The following is a 14,972-nucleotide window of genomic DNA, read 5'->3' as shown; positions in this document are numbered from 1 at the left end:
GTGCTGTGTTTCAGGGACCTACAGGAGCATCTAAGTGAATATGCCTAACAGCTGGAACACAAGAGTGTACAGATTTGGGCTGGAGAAAGAGGTTCTGCCATCAGCAGTGACTGGAAGCAGGGGAGCAGATGAGGTTGCCTAAATTGTTATTCAACCTGAGGAAAAGAAAAAAAAAATTACCTTAAGTGGAAAAAAAGATTCTAGGAGAGAAACTGACAGAACATTATAAAGGGCAGGGTGAGAAGAATGAGCCTGCAAAAGATACAGAAAGGTGGGGGGGGGGGGAAAAGAGAGATGCAGTATTATCAAAAGAAGACATTATTTTTTAAAATAAGGAGTGGTTAACCATGTGAAATGATACTGTAAGGCAAGCAAGCTAGAGACTGAAAAACTTCCACTAGATTTACTGTGAAGATTTTTGGGGGCAGAGCGGAAAAGATACCAGACCAGAGAGTGTTGAGGGGTAAGTGGTGAAACGAAGTAGAAACAGCAAATGTTGACAACTTCACTGAGACTTCACTGAGAAGACTGCTCTAGAGTGGGGGTACGGAGTACCACCTAGGAGATACGCCAAGAGGTAAAGCAGATCAAAGTAAGCCTTGATAATATTCCAACTGTAACACCCCTATATATCAAAATGATCAGTCATGCATGCCCACAGGAGGAGGAAGCCACAGTCAGATCAATTTTTTATCAAATTTAATGAGGTATGAGGGAAGGCAGCTGAGTTTCAGTTTCAAAAACTTCAAAGAAATACTGCATTATAGAGAAATGCCCTACAAGGGGTTCCTTTCCTTAAATTCCTCCATTTAAAAAAACAGTCTGGAGTGAGGGGGAAGAAGTCACAGCAGGGCACAACGGCTTCCTGCCTGTAATTCCAGCACTGTGGGAGGCCGAGGTAGGTGAATTGCTTGAGCTGACCAGCTTGGGCAACATGGCAAAACCCTGCATCTACCCAAAATGAAAACATTAGCTGGACATGGTGGTATGTACTTGTAGTAGTTCCAGCTTTTAGGGAGGCTGAAGTGGGAGGATTGCTTGAGCCCGGGAGGCAGGGGTAGCAGGGAGCTGAGATTGTGGCACTGCACTCCAGCCTGGGTGACAGAGCCAGACCTTGTTGTAACAACAACAACAACAACAACATCACCACCACCACAACCCCTACCCCCACCCTCCCCCAAGATTTCTCTCCATGATTACATTACTAACAGTTAAGAAAAACACTGAATTTCCATTTGGTGATGGTGTGACATTTCTTGTTAGCATAATTTGTACTTGGTTATTCTCATCAGGACAAATCTGAAAGCCAATCCCTGGACCATTCACTTGAAGTGCTATCTGTTCCAACAGAGAAAATGAACAGTCCCTGAAGCCTGCCATAACAGGACCTGACTTACAGTGATAGAACACAAACACAAAGACAACAAAGCAAAGACATGAAGAGACAGCAACTGTACTTCTCACTAAAATTAGTTTTAAAGTTTCATGTGAAAACAACAGCAAGAGTTGGCAGAAACTACCTTCATTCTTCCGGGATTTCACCAGTGTGACTTTGGTGGGTTTAGCGGGCTGGCTGGAAGCCACTGACCGCCTGTCTGACCGCGGAGACAAGCTCCTCTCTCTACTTGCACTTCTATCCCTCGGCCAAATCTTCTCACTCCTTCTGTTAACCACACCACTCCGGCCACTTCTTGGATCATGTATTTCCTCATCGTAACTATCTTCTTCATTATCAGATACTGGTTCAGGATCAGGACGACTTACTGGTATTTGAACTTTCTTCTTCCTTCTAATTGTCTGCAAGTTAAAAAGGTTAAAAAATACGTTGACTGATTTTCATATATGTATGTTCAGTTCCAAAGAGAAAGGAACATTATACTTCTCATCCCGTATTATGAACCAGCAAGAAACAACACACAAACGACGACAACAAACTGCTAAGGAATACGCTTCCATAAAGGCTGTGTTTTCTGCTCTCCCGATGAACAGATCTAGTTAAGCACAAATAAGAAAGGGTGGGCCTAAAAATCTCTTTATTTACTTCACACAGAAAGATCTTCCTGGTGTAATAATCACAAGCTTACAGGGAAACTAACAACTGTTGGTGGTTTCAATAAAAAGGACAGCACTGTACTCTAATGCCATCAAATATACTCTAGGTGCTACCAAAACCACAGCAAACTTCCAAGTCCAACTTGCTTCCTTAAACATTTTAGACTACATCAATATCAAAGCCCACCATTGCCCCAGACTTCTAAGAGATGAATTCTACAGCCACACTAGCATTCAGTAATATGTTGGAGCTAATTAACTCAGCTGTACTTCACCAACACAAACTGCTTTCAGTCTCCGGATCTCTCCAATGTGTACTTCTGGTCTAGGTGCAAATTCTTCCCTCTGGCATTCTTCTCTCAATGACTCTGGTAACTGGCTCTGTATTGCCTGTCCACTTATTTCCTTCATTTTCTGCAAGCTGAAGATCTACATGTATCACACCTGCTGACTGAGTGGCCCTGTAATCTGTGGACTACACTTTGCCTTCCTACAATAGTATACACTTGACCTCACTGTAGTTCCGCAGGATCTTCCTGTGTATCACTCCTTGTCTTCTATGTCGGACACCGTGAACTACTGAAACTTTTCACTACCTTATTTCCATTTCCTTCATCCTCTCTTATTTTCAGTTAATCAGTTCCATCCTGGTTTCACTCACGTTTCCCCCAAGTTGGCATGAGACATCCTGCTGCTGTATTTAAATGACTTTCTCTTGACCCCTCAATCATCTGCCATGACAAACGCCAGTCCTATTATTACCTTCACTTCCACACTTTGCTGATTAGGCCCTCTGTAAATTCATTTTACAGAAGTCTTGCTCTTGTTCGGCAATCCTTTCATCTACATCTTGTTGCCTCTCTATGGAATTTGCTAATGCAGGTATTCTACAATCATTCTTTGAGATCCTAGCCACTCAGCCTGCTTTAAGGCTATCAGTGCCATTTTACTCCCCCTGCCCTCCTAAATTTCTTCAGCATCTCATTTATTTGGTCCTCCTTCCTTCTGGCCTCAAAGACCACGGCGATCTTCTTCCTGGATGAATGAAACTCTTGTATGTGAGCTCTCATTCTCATCCCGACTCATCTCTAAGATTTTTTCTTCATCAATTACCATACTCCAGTTTACCTGAAACTTCAATCGCTTTATTTACCTAAAATCTGTCCTCTACCTACTAAGCTCCCCCAATTAATCTTCTATTTCTCTGTCTTGCTTCACCTGCATGTTATCATCTTATCTCTTCTCCATGTGGCTAAACTTCTTCAAAGGGCTGCTCTACACTTAATACTGCTGCTTCCTATTACTCCTACTACTATTATTATTATTATTATTATCAGGGGCTGGTTCAGAATCAAGAAGAGGCCTAAGCAGAGGACCATTCTGAGGAAACAACGCTGAAGCTCAAGGATGAGAAGCAGCAGAGGCCAGCATGTGAAAAGGAGGACAGCCAATGCCCTGTTATGAAATGAAAGAGAAAGGCTGCCCTTCTCATCTTGGAGCAACCCACAGCTGAAGTCCTTATCAGTTAATATTTTCTGTAAAGCATTCCTAATGCTAGCTGTCTGCTTTTACATCTCACGTCTACTTAATTTCCAACATATTATATTGGAAGCAATACCTGGTATTGGTATTTTAATCTTCAGTTCCTCCCTAGTAATAAACAAAAACAAAGTTGAGCAGATGAGCACTCAAGGCTTTCCCTATCATTCCTCTAAGAGTGCCACCTCTTTGGGATTCTACTGTACCTGACCTATGAACCTGAGATGACAAGTATTATATGGTTATCAGTATGTACATCCATACAGCCCACTAAGATTCGAGTTCTTTGAGAAGCTCCTTCCCATGCATTTAACTGTACATGGAATGCAACGCCTGCACCTAGTAGGTGCTTTACTTATTGAAAGGTATCCAGTCCTACTGTGATTCTCTACTTATGAGTTAACAGTTACAAACATGAATAATAATTAGTAGGTGTGACGACTATGCTTGATTTTAACACTATGAAAAATTTGGAACCAAAATTTTTAGGAAAAAAATGCGTACTTCAAAACAGTTTAGCTTAACTGAAGTCTCAAACGTAAAATAAAACAAAACGATGCCATGTAAGTACTAGAATAAAATACAAGAGAGAGGCTTTTGGAAGCATGACACCAAGGCAGAACCAATAAAGTGAAAGTCTGACAGACATGACAAAATAAAAATGAAAACATTTCAATGTTGTAACAAAATGATACAAAACAACAAACACAAACAACTTACAAACAGTCACAAAAGCAAAGAAGATAACAACACATGAGGTATGTACGACAAAAGGTTAATAATCTGACTACACAAAACACCCTAGTATGACCATCACCACCACAGAAATGCAAGGGACATGCACAGGTAAATGAAAAAACAAATGGGTAGTAAACAGCATGAGAGGGTCAAATCCACTTGTGATTTTAAATGTTTCATTTCAAACACTTTTTTATCAGGCAAAGATTTAAGATGTGTTGAAAAGTGAACTCTCGATAGCCTATTGATTTTCTGAAGAAGGTCAAGCTGGCAATACATACATCAAAAGTCATTCAGGCCCTTTGACTCTGAAAAGCCACTCTTAGAAAATTATTCTAAAAATTAACTAAGCAAGTAGGTAGCAATATGATTTTCGCAGCCGAATTTTAAAAAACTCGTGGACTGGACACTGAAATGCCTGTGAATGAGTTCGATAAACATATATGCAGAGTGAAATGCTGCATGGCCACGTGGATACATACACAGTCACGCACCACGTGGAACAACGGACAACACACCTGCAGAGGCCCCACAGTACTACAATGGAGCGGAACATCTCCTATCACCTAGTGACGCCACAGGGTCACCATGTCGTGGGTGCACTGCAGTGCTGTGTGTCATGATGCTGGTGTCAACAAACCTACTATGCTGCCAGTGGAATAAAAGTGCAGCAGATATAGTATGTACAGAATATAATACTTGATAATGACTGTGTTACAGGTTTATGTATTTACTATGCTACACTTTTTATCATTATTCCAGAGTGTACTCCCTCTACTTATTTTTTTTAAATGTTAACTGGGAAAACAGCCTCAGGCAGGTCCTTCAGGAGGTGTTCCACAAGAAAGCATTGTTGTCATGGGAGATGATGGCTCCATGCATGTTACTGCCCCTGAAGACTTCCCACTAGGACAATCTGTAGAGGAGGAAGACAGTGACACTGATGACCCCGATCCTGGGTAGCCCTAGGCTAATGTGTGTGCTTGTGTCTTAGATTTTGCTAAAAGTTTAAAAGGTGAAAAATAAAAAATTTTAGGCGAGGTGCGGTGGCTCACGCCTGTAATCCCAGAACTTGGGGAGGCCGAGGCAGGCAGATCACTTGAGGCCAGGAGTTCAATACCAGCCTGGCCAACATGACAAAACCCTGTCTCTACTAAAAATACAAAATATGGGCGTGGTAGTGGGTGCCTGTAATCCCAAGGCTGAAGCACGAGAATCACTTGAACCAGGGAGGTGGAGGCTGCAGTGAGCCAAGATCACGCCATTGCACTCTAGCCTGGCTGACAGAGTGAAACTGTGTCTTAAAAAAACACAAACAAAAAGAAAAAAATTTTAAATAGAAAGAAACATTTTTGTACTGCTGTACAATGTGTTTGTGTTTTAAGTGTTATTGCAAGAGTCAAAAAGTTAGAAAGATATAGGTTAAAAAAGTTTCAGTAAGCTAAGGTTTTTTATTGAAGAAAGAAGACTTTTAAATAAATTTTATAAATTTATAAAATATTAAATACATTAAAAATATTAAAACATTAAAAATAAATTTAGTGCAGCCTAAATGTACAGTGTTTACAAAGTCTACAGTAGTGTACAGTAATGTCCTAGGCCTTCACATTCACTCACCATTCACTCGCTGACTCACTCAGAGCAACTTTCAGTCCTGCAAGCTCCATTCATAGTAAGTACACTAAACAGGCATAGAATTTTTTTTATCCGTTATATATTTTTAGTGTACTTTTCCCATGTTTAGACAGACATATACTTACCATTGTTTTACAGCTGCCCACAGTATTCAGTACAGTAACATGTTGCATGGGATTTATAGCCGGAGAGCAATACACTACACTATCTAGCCTAGGTGTGTCGGAGGCTATGCCTTCCAGGTTTGTGTAAGTACACTCTGATGGTCACACAAGGATGAAATCATGTAAGGAGGCATTTCTCAAGACCTATCCCTGTCATGAAGCAACACAGAACTGTTCTGAAATGCTCACAGAGGTTTTTGCTAGGAAGGTGTTTTTGCCTCTTTATCCACTTTTATAACGCTTTTTTACTATGTTCAGAATTTTAGTAAAATTATACAGGCTACTGGGGATATATAATATATCCCCAATGTTAAGTGACGCATGACTGTACTGAAGTTAGACTGGATCTTGTCATGTGTCAGTTTGAAATATATGGTCCTATTTTCTGGTATAAGATGAGTTTACTGGGCAAGTTTTGCGTCGCCCCTTGAACACATGTATGTCAGCAGCTATTTTCCTTATTACTCTGATAGTCTGAGGAGAGAAAATGGAGGAGCACAGGAGAGAAGACAGAGATCAGTAGAACGGAGAGCAGGGAAGACGATCTGGTAGAGTTCAGAAATGGGGAAAATAAACATCACATATATCATGACCTGAGTGTTTCTGACGCTCTGGTTATGTCCAGGGATGAGGTTAAAAAAAGACATCTTATAATGAAAGGCCACAGTCTCAGACACAGGCATTTTATTCTAAGAGTCATACGACAATGAAAGCTTTAAATTAATGACATGACTGAAACTGTCAAAATGCAGAAATCAACAACTGCTTTTTGCTGATTAAAACACCTTTCTGCCCAAAGCCCCTATAGCCTTTAACCACAGAGTAAAAAACACCTTTCCAACCGACAGAGCTTTGAACAGCCCCTAAATCCTTCTCCTTACATGCTGGGCCAAAAATGTGCTATTACAAATACATTATTGATTTCAGACCTACTTATAATATCACCTCTATGTGGAAAACTCTGGAGTACAGCAATACAACTTTCTTGGATGTATTATCAATGTAGTGTATGTGTGCCAAATATTTTGCATGGAAAAACAAAACAGCTCAAGATTACAGAGGAATGGAGGGCTTAAAAAGTTGAAAGTATGGATGAAACTCACCACACCTGATACAAGGGATAAAAAACAAGTTTCCCGAGGTGCTGGCCTTGGAATGTGCAGCAAGCCACCTGCAGGACACTATGCAGAATAAGGATGGTGCTCAGGATCAGCAGCTAAAGCAAGACACTGAAGCTCACTCAACGGATCAAACCCAACAAAACTATTAGTAATTTGCTGTTTTAAAACAAACAAACCAAAAAAATAGCAATTTGCTTCTGTAAACAATGCAACCTCTTGTTATAAAAACTGTTTAAAAACTTTATCATCCACTAGGCAGTCTGTTAATTAACTGCGATTTTAAAGTAACATCACAGTTGTAAAACTACGGACTACAATGAGATTGTGAAAATATACAAAATAAAAGTTGTTCGTTCTCTGGAACAACGCCATAACCAAATAGTGGTCCTACTGCGATATGAGAGAACTCTCATCTCACCAGCAATGATGCTGGTGTGAAACAAGCCACACAGCAAGGCAGCCTACACAGGGCAGGAGGGCCGAGCAACTGCTGGGTGCAGTCTCAGGGAATAAATACCCTTTTTTCAGCTTTTACCACCACTCCCAGACATCAAAACTCAAAAGCAGACCTCCCTTGACCCACCCTTATCCTTTCCATCAGGTCTGCTGTGGTTCTGAGCATCTGCTGGGAGACAGAAAGGTTCTCAACGGACAAAGCAGGGCATAGCACCCAGCCACCCAGCCTCTTCAGCTTTGTATACCTGAGCTGAGGCTTCAAGGCTACCTTCATTAGTCCTTTCAGAGGCAGGATGGGATAAAAACAGAGGAGGAGCAAAGTGGGTGAAGTGGCTCCTGTGTTCCTAAAAGTGTATCATTTTAAGTAAGACTTTTGGATGGGCGTGGTGGCTGATGCCTGTAATCCCAGCACTCTGGAAGGCCAGGGCAGGCGGATCACTTGAAGTCAGAGTTCAAGATCACCCTGGCCAACATGGCAAAACCCTATCTCTACTAAAAATACAAAAACTAGCCAGGCGGGCATGGTGGCACGCATCTGTGTTCCTAGCTACTCGGGAGGCTGAGGCACAAAGAGTGCTTGAACCTGGGAGGTGCAGGTTGCAGTGAGCCGAGATCACGCCACTGCACTCCAGCCTGGGTGACAGAGTGAGACTGTCTCAAAAAAATAAAATAAATAAAACTTTTACATTAAATCTACTGTGCTACATTTACCAAGTTTTAACTGTGATTTGAGGCCAGCTATCAAGAGTTAACTAAATTTCTTTTCCCTTAATAAAAAGTAGACTTCTCAGAGAAATATGAAATAAAGACTAGCTATACAGTAAAACAATAACATTAAATGCACCCTGAACAACTCTACAAAAAACAATCTTAGACTTTCCCTCTCCTCAAACTATCAGAGTAATAAGGAAAGTAGCTGCTGACATACATGTGTTCAAGGGACAATGCAAAACTTGCCAGGTAATTTCATCTTGTACCAGAAAATAGGGCCATCTATTTCAAACTGACACATGCCAAGATCCAATCTAACTTCAGTACCGTCATGCGTCACTTAACATTGGGGATATACTATGAGAAGTGAATTGTCAGGCAATTCTGTCTTTGTGCGAACATCACAGAACGTATCTTCCCAAACCCAGATGGTATAGCCTACCACACATCTAGGCTACATGGCATAGCCTATTGCTTCTCGGTTACGAGCCTGTACAGCATGTTACTGTACTGAATACTGTAGGCGACTATAACACAATGGTAACTATGCGTGTATCTAAATACAGTAAAGGTAAATACAGTACTATAATCTTATGGAACCACTGTCAAATATGCGGCTGTTGTTGACCAAAACATTGGAACACATGACTGTAGAGGAGGAAAACAGGAGGAAACATTAAGCCTAAAAGAGCTAACTATTCAACTGTCCCCTTTCCTTTTTCAATTGGAAAATTCCTGGTATCTAAACTGAGAAAATACACATACCAGTGACAAACCACACTACTGTTAAAAGAAACACTCTTAACTGTAAACAACTAACGTTGGAACTATTGTTTGTTTCCTTTTCTTAAATGGGAAGGATAAATTCAAATACCAGAAATGTAAAGGGGTACCTTTACTGAATCAAAGATAAAAGATACTTACAATTTTTGCATTTTTCCCACTTTTCCTTAGTTGCTGAACAGCAAAAGCATGTTCAACATTATCCATTGAAACTCCGTTAACCATTGCCACTCGGTCATTTTCCCTAAGGGGAAAAGGGCACAAAATAATATGTTAGAGATAAACATTCTGGTAAGTTTATGATGATATTTTCAAGATAGGTACTTCTAAAATGTATTCTAATTATGAGCCAATTAATCAATTTCTCTTCAGATCAATAAAATAATGTCAACTGATTTACTTTCAGATTTCTCCACAGAATGTTTAACAAGTAACTAACCACAGGTCCTTAATTTTTTTAAGTCATTAACAAAGTATTTCCCCAGAAGACTGAACAGGTATCACATCCATGAAATGATTCTTGGTAGTACAGTTACAGGGCATTAAATGATACTGAGTCATAGAGCTGGAAAACCTATTTCCTTTTACCTTTTAAGTTTTTCATCTTTTAATTTTCTTTTAATACTTCTAATTGTAGTGCCATTATTTTGCTAGTATATTTTGTGTTTTTCTTTAGCTTACTATCTTCATATGGAACAAAAAGGGTGCAAGACTTGGGAAGAGAGGCTTCTGAAGGCTAGATTCTACCCAAAATGGAGTTATAAATTTTTTTTCACTATTTTTACAGTTACACATTCTATTAAAAGTGAGTGATACTAGCTTTCCAATTTTAATAGGGATAAAGCTTCCTTTATTTTCTTTGGAGACAGGGTCTTGCTCTGTCACCTGGGCTGGAGTATAGCGGTGCAATCATGGCTCACTGCAGCCTCAGACTCCTAAGTTCAAGGGATTCTCCTGCCTCAGCCTCCCAAGTAGCTGGGACTGTAAGCACATGCCACCATGCCCAGTTGATTTTTAAACTTCTTTTGTAGAGATGGGGATCTCACTACATTGCCCAGGCTGGTCTCGAACTCCCAATCTCAAGTGATCCCCCTGCCTCAGCCTCCCAAAGTGCTAGGATTACAAGGAGTGAGTCACCACACCTGGCCAGTTTCCCTCTTAAGTAAACACATGTTAATTTAAGGAAAAAATGTATGAATCATGGCACAGGTGGTGTATAAATATGGCAAAACACGAAGACAGTGTAAGACAGGCCAGTGCCTGAGGACAGGACACTGCCCGTCGCACAGGCGCCCACGATGCGCGGCGCTCTTACTGTAGCTGTCCTTCAGCTGGTCCTCCTTTCAGCACATCTGAAATCACTATTGACGTTTCCCCACTCTGAAAATGAGGATTATCTCGTCCACCAGATATTGCAATTCCAAATCCAAATCCAGGAGCCTAAAGTAAAAATTATAGTAAAATATTGCTATTAAGGATAAAAATAATTGTTATATCATACTCTATAATCCAGAGAAGTCGAAATACAAAAATTACAATCTTAATATATTTGTGATTCATAAACACTCACCTGCATGGTTACCATTAGAATTACCCTTGTACAAGAATGTATGCTCTAATAACTACTGGACATAACAGAATATTAAAAATCGCCAACTATATACATGCTCTTTAAAAACCAAAAGACATTTAAAACGTATTAACACTGAAATCCTCACTTCATTTTTGATGATCAGAAGAGGTCCTGAGGAGATTGGCAGTGCCCAGTGTGATCATCATTCATCCTGGCAACTGATTTAGAAGATGACAGACTTATCCAGCATATATAACATTTGCCATTTTACATAAAATATCAATTGCTTTGAAAATCGAGTATTAGTTATTTCAACAACTTCTGCAAACTTCTAAAAATCTCTGTAGAATATAACGTCTTGTGCACATTAAACAATAGAAGGTGTACATTAGCCATATTGAACAAACATTGTAAAATTACCTTTTTAAAAAACTGAATTACAATAAGCTACACACTTCTGAAAGAGCCAAGAATCTTTACCACAATGACTCAGGAAAGGCCAGTATATAAAAAATTCAATATATTTTCAGGTTGTTAAAAAATCACCTAATCTCAAAGAAATCACTATTCCCCAGAAAGGATATGAAGTACTTAGAGTAGTCTAACGAGACATCATACATTTTCTTAAGACTACAGAATCATTAAACCAGAAATACATGTTTTTGTATAAAATGGTACAATTCAAACTGCCTGAGGACAAAGGTAACAACTTCCTCCCTCAGCTTTCCAGTCCGCAACCAAGGAGACTATATTCACCACGAACAGTGCGTACATCACCTTTCCTCCCATCCCGAAGCCTACAGAGGTAGCAAAAGAAAAAAAACTCTTCTGAAGAATGAATACCAACTATTCCAAGTGTCCATCAACTGATGAATGGATAACACATGGTATACATCCACAAAAGCAAACATTGTGTGTAAAAAGGAAAGTACTCATATACACAGTGTAACACGAATGAACCTTGAAAATGTTATGCTAAGGTGAAGAAACCAGGCACAAAGGTTAATAGATTCTATTATTTCATTTATATAAAATGCTCAGAAAGGCAAATCTATAAAGACAAAAACTTGATTGGTGGTTGTCTAGGGTTACAGGGATTGGGGGGGTGATAGGTCAATGGGAGTTTCACCCCCTGCCCCCCTGTAATGAAAGTGTTTTAAAATGGACTCTGGTGATGGTTACACAACTCAGAACATGCTAAAAAACAATGAATTGCATACTTTAATTGTATGGTATGTGAATTATATGGCAATAAAGCGAATACAAAAAGAAGTTAATATGAAAAAAGAAAATAATAACAAACGGAGAATTCTGAGTAACTAAAGACAATGGCAACCATCTGAATCTGTTTCTCTATATATCTTCCCAACATTTAATACAACAAAAATAGACCAACTACAGTGGTTCTTCCTTATCCTCGGTTTCATGTTCTTTGCTTTCAGTTACCTCAGGTCAACTGCAGTCTGAAAATTTTAAATGGAAAACTTCAGAAGTAAATAATTGGTAAGATTTACACCGCACACCGTTACGAGTAGTGTGATGAAATCTTTTGCCATCCTGCTCAGTCCCATCTAAGACGTGAATCATCCCTTTGTCCAGTGTCTCCATGACATAGGGGCTCCCCGTCCATTAGTCACTCAGTAGCTGTCACAGTTATGAGATCGATCAACTGTGGAGAGGTAACACAATGCTTGTGTTCAAGTCACCCTTATTTTACTTAATCATGACCCCAAAGTGCAGCAGTAGTGATGCTGGCAATTCAGATATGCCAAAGAAAAGTTGTCAAGTGTTTCCTTCAAGAGAGAAGGTGAAAGTCCTCCACTTAATACGGGAAAAAAAAAAAAAATCATATGCTGAGGTTACTAAGATCTACAAGGAGAAGGAATCTTCTATTAGTGAAGTTGTGAAGGGAAACGAAATTTGTGCTAGTTTTGCTATCACACCTAAAATTGCAAGGGTTTAGCCACAGTGCATGGTGTTTATTTAAAATGGAAAAGGCATTAAACTTGTGAGTGGAAGACAGGAACAGAAATGTGCTCCAATTAACAGCAAAATTGGGTTTGATACTATCTGTGAATTCGGGCATCCACTGGGGGAACATGTGCCCCATGGCTTAGAGGGAACTACTGTACACAAAACCATACACTCATCATAATTCAAAGACAATATCCAAATTTCAAATTAAAAGCAGGACTAAAACTTCGAAAATAAATGATTAGACTATTAGTACGGCATTAGAAAACATTAAGAGACTACTGAATAAATTCAAAGAAATTTGAAAACCTAATGAAACATAATTCCTTAAGGAAATACAGATTGCCAAAATTGACCCTATTATAAATAAAAAGCTTAAATGGCCCAATTTCTGGAGAAAAAAGCAGCAAAACTTATGAGGGAATTATCCCACAAAAAGGCACCATGCACAAATATTTCCCAGGGGAACTGTGCCAAAACATGCAATATCCAGACAGCCTCAATACAATGTATTGTTTCAGAACACTGATATCAAGGAAAACTTCTAAATTCTTTTTATGAAGCAAGTATAATTCTGACACTGAAACCTGATGACTGTCCATGATAATGACCAACCCCCCAATATTACAGCTTAACATAATTTATTCGTATCAGTGCAAAATACAAAATAAAAATAAGCAAACAACGGCCAACACTACATAAAATACTCCATGATAAAGGGCTTAATTCCAGGAATGCAAGATTAGTGTATTAGGAAATCCACTGGCATAATACATCCTATTAATAAATCTAAAGAAAACAATTATATGATTATCTCCAAGATCCTGAAAAAGGCTTTGACAAAATTTGAGTTTCACCGCTGAAGAGAAAACAAAGTTTGTGAAAATGCACTGTAACAAACCCCGTAGTATGTTGCTTTTTGTTCAAGTACACACAGAAAATCCAGCTTTTCATACACATGTACAGTCATTGAAAAAGAAGAGTTATTTTAGTACCCTTTTTAGGTACTTATGAAAATTCATGCTTGATTTTATGCCAAAAGCTTAATACGTTTTCTAAAGGAGAGTAACAATGTACAGTTTGAAACCATATCAATCAACTGTCTGTATTACTGCATGAACATCTATTGGCCTATTTTACACTCTGAATGAGTATTTCATCCATGCAAAATTTTATTATAGCATGCCTTAGTCTTTTGGAAAATACTGGTTCCCTGAGTTAGGCAAATCTTCCAAACGATGCCACATTTCACCACATGGTGTAATTTTTAAATCACGTTGTTAATATCACTATCAAGCTTATCAAAAGAGTCTTTAAGTACTGAAAAGCTATTGAGCTTATGGTGGCAGATAAAAATTTTTCAAATTTTAATTTTTGTTTTAAAAATCAGTTTTCATTGTTAGCAACAAATACTATCAAGAATTGTTCTCCTTGAAGCAAGGTATTCATTTTGGAGAAATACGTTTGTCAAATATTCAAGTTTGGATAACCATACATTCCTTCAAGTAAACAATTGTTCCTTCAAGCAAAAGTGATGTTGCCCTTCCATCCCCCACTCAATACACAGCTGCAATTCAAATAATCACACAAGTACTTTAGTGCAAGGCAGAACTACTTTAGGCACACTTCCATTTGCATACCTAGACTACTGAAAACGTGTGTACTCAAGGGTTGGAAAGCAACAAGACATAGTTCTTACTGTTTCAAGTCATTCTTAAATAAAACTGAAATTGTTCTTTTAATCTATGAGTGTGTGACAATGACTATTATAAGGTTTGGTGCCACTGCCTTGACACAGTTTTAACCACCATTGTTTCCAAACCTTCACTCAAATAATAACACAGCAAAGAAGATAAGAAATACCTTCATAAGGTATAAAAAGAGTTTTGCCCTTGAACCTAAAAAGTTTTCAGGGACCTTCAGGAGTCCACAGACCATACTTTGAAAATGTTGATATCAAGAACTACTTAAACATGAAGGAAGAAAAAACAAAACAAAATAAAACAATGAAACAATTTACAAAAGACATATGAGATGTTAAAACCCACAGATAAATGCAAGTTAAAACCAAAGAACACCAAGAACAGAAACATTAAAGCATGACATCTTTCAGAAAAGGGAGGCTATAGGGAAACAGGCTGTCTACTACTGATGGGCACACAAATTGCTACAACTTTCAGGAGAGGAATTTGGCAATAACCTAACAAAACTACAAATGTACTATCT

At 38.8% G+C, this 14,972-nt stretch overlaps 1 protein-coding gene across 10 annotated transcripts in view; it reads right to left on the bottom strand.

Moving 5' to 3' along the window:
- TJP1 (tight junction protein 1) overlaps positions 1-14,972 on the bottom strand; it is a 279,503-nt gene that overhangs the window by 71,970 nt on the left and 192,561 nt on the right. For all 10 annotated transcript variants that reach the window (XM_033190726.1, XM_033190728.1, XM_033190727.1 and 7 more), the window contains 3 exons: positions 10,515-10,639; positions 9,341-9,443; positions 1,521-1,797 (listed from right to left, as the gene is read on the bottom strand). In XM_033190726.1, coding sequence (XP_033046617.1) covers positions 1,521-1,797; positions 9,341-9,443; positions 10,515-10,639 — 505 coding nt within the window. The remainder of the gene's footprint in view (positions 1-1,520; positions 1,798-9,340; positions 9,444-10,514; positions 10,640-14,972) is intronic.

The sequence above is a fragment of the Trachypithecus francoisi genome, unplaced genomic scaffold (assembly GCF_009764315.1).
Source record: "Trachypithecus francoisi isolate TF-2019V2 unplaced genomic scaffold, Tfra_2.0 Lachesis_group3, whole genome shotgun sequence".
In the NCBI taxonomy this organism is placed as follows: Eukaryota; Metazoa; Chordata; class Mammalia; order Primates; family Cercopithecidae; genus Trachypithecus; species Trachypithecus francoisi.
This window is presented reverse-complemented; position numbering and strand designations above follow the sequence as displayed.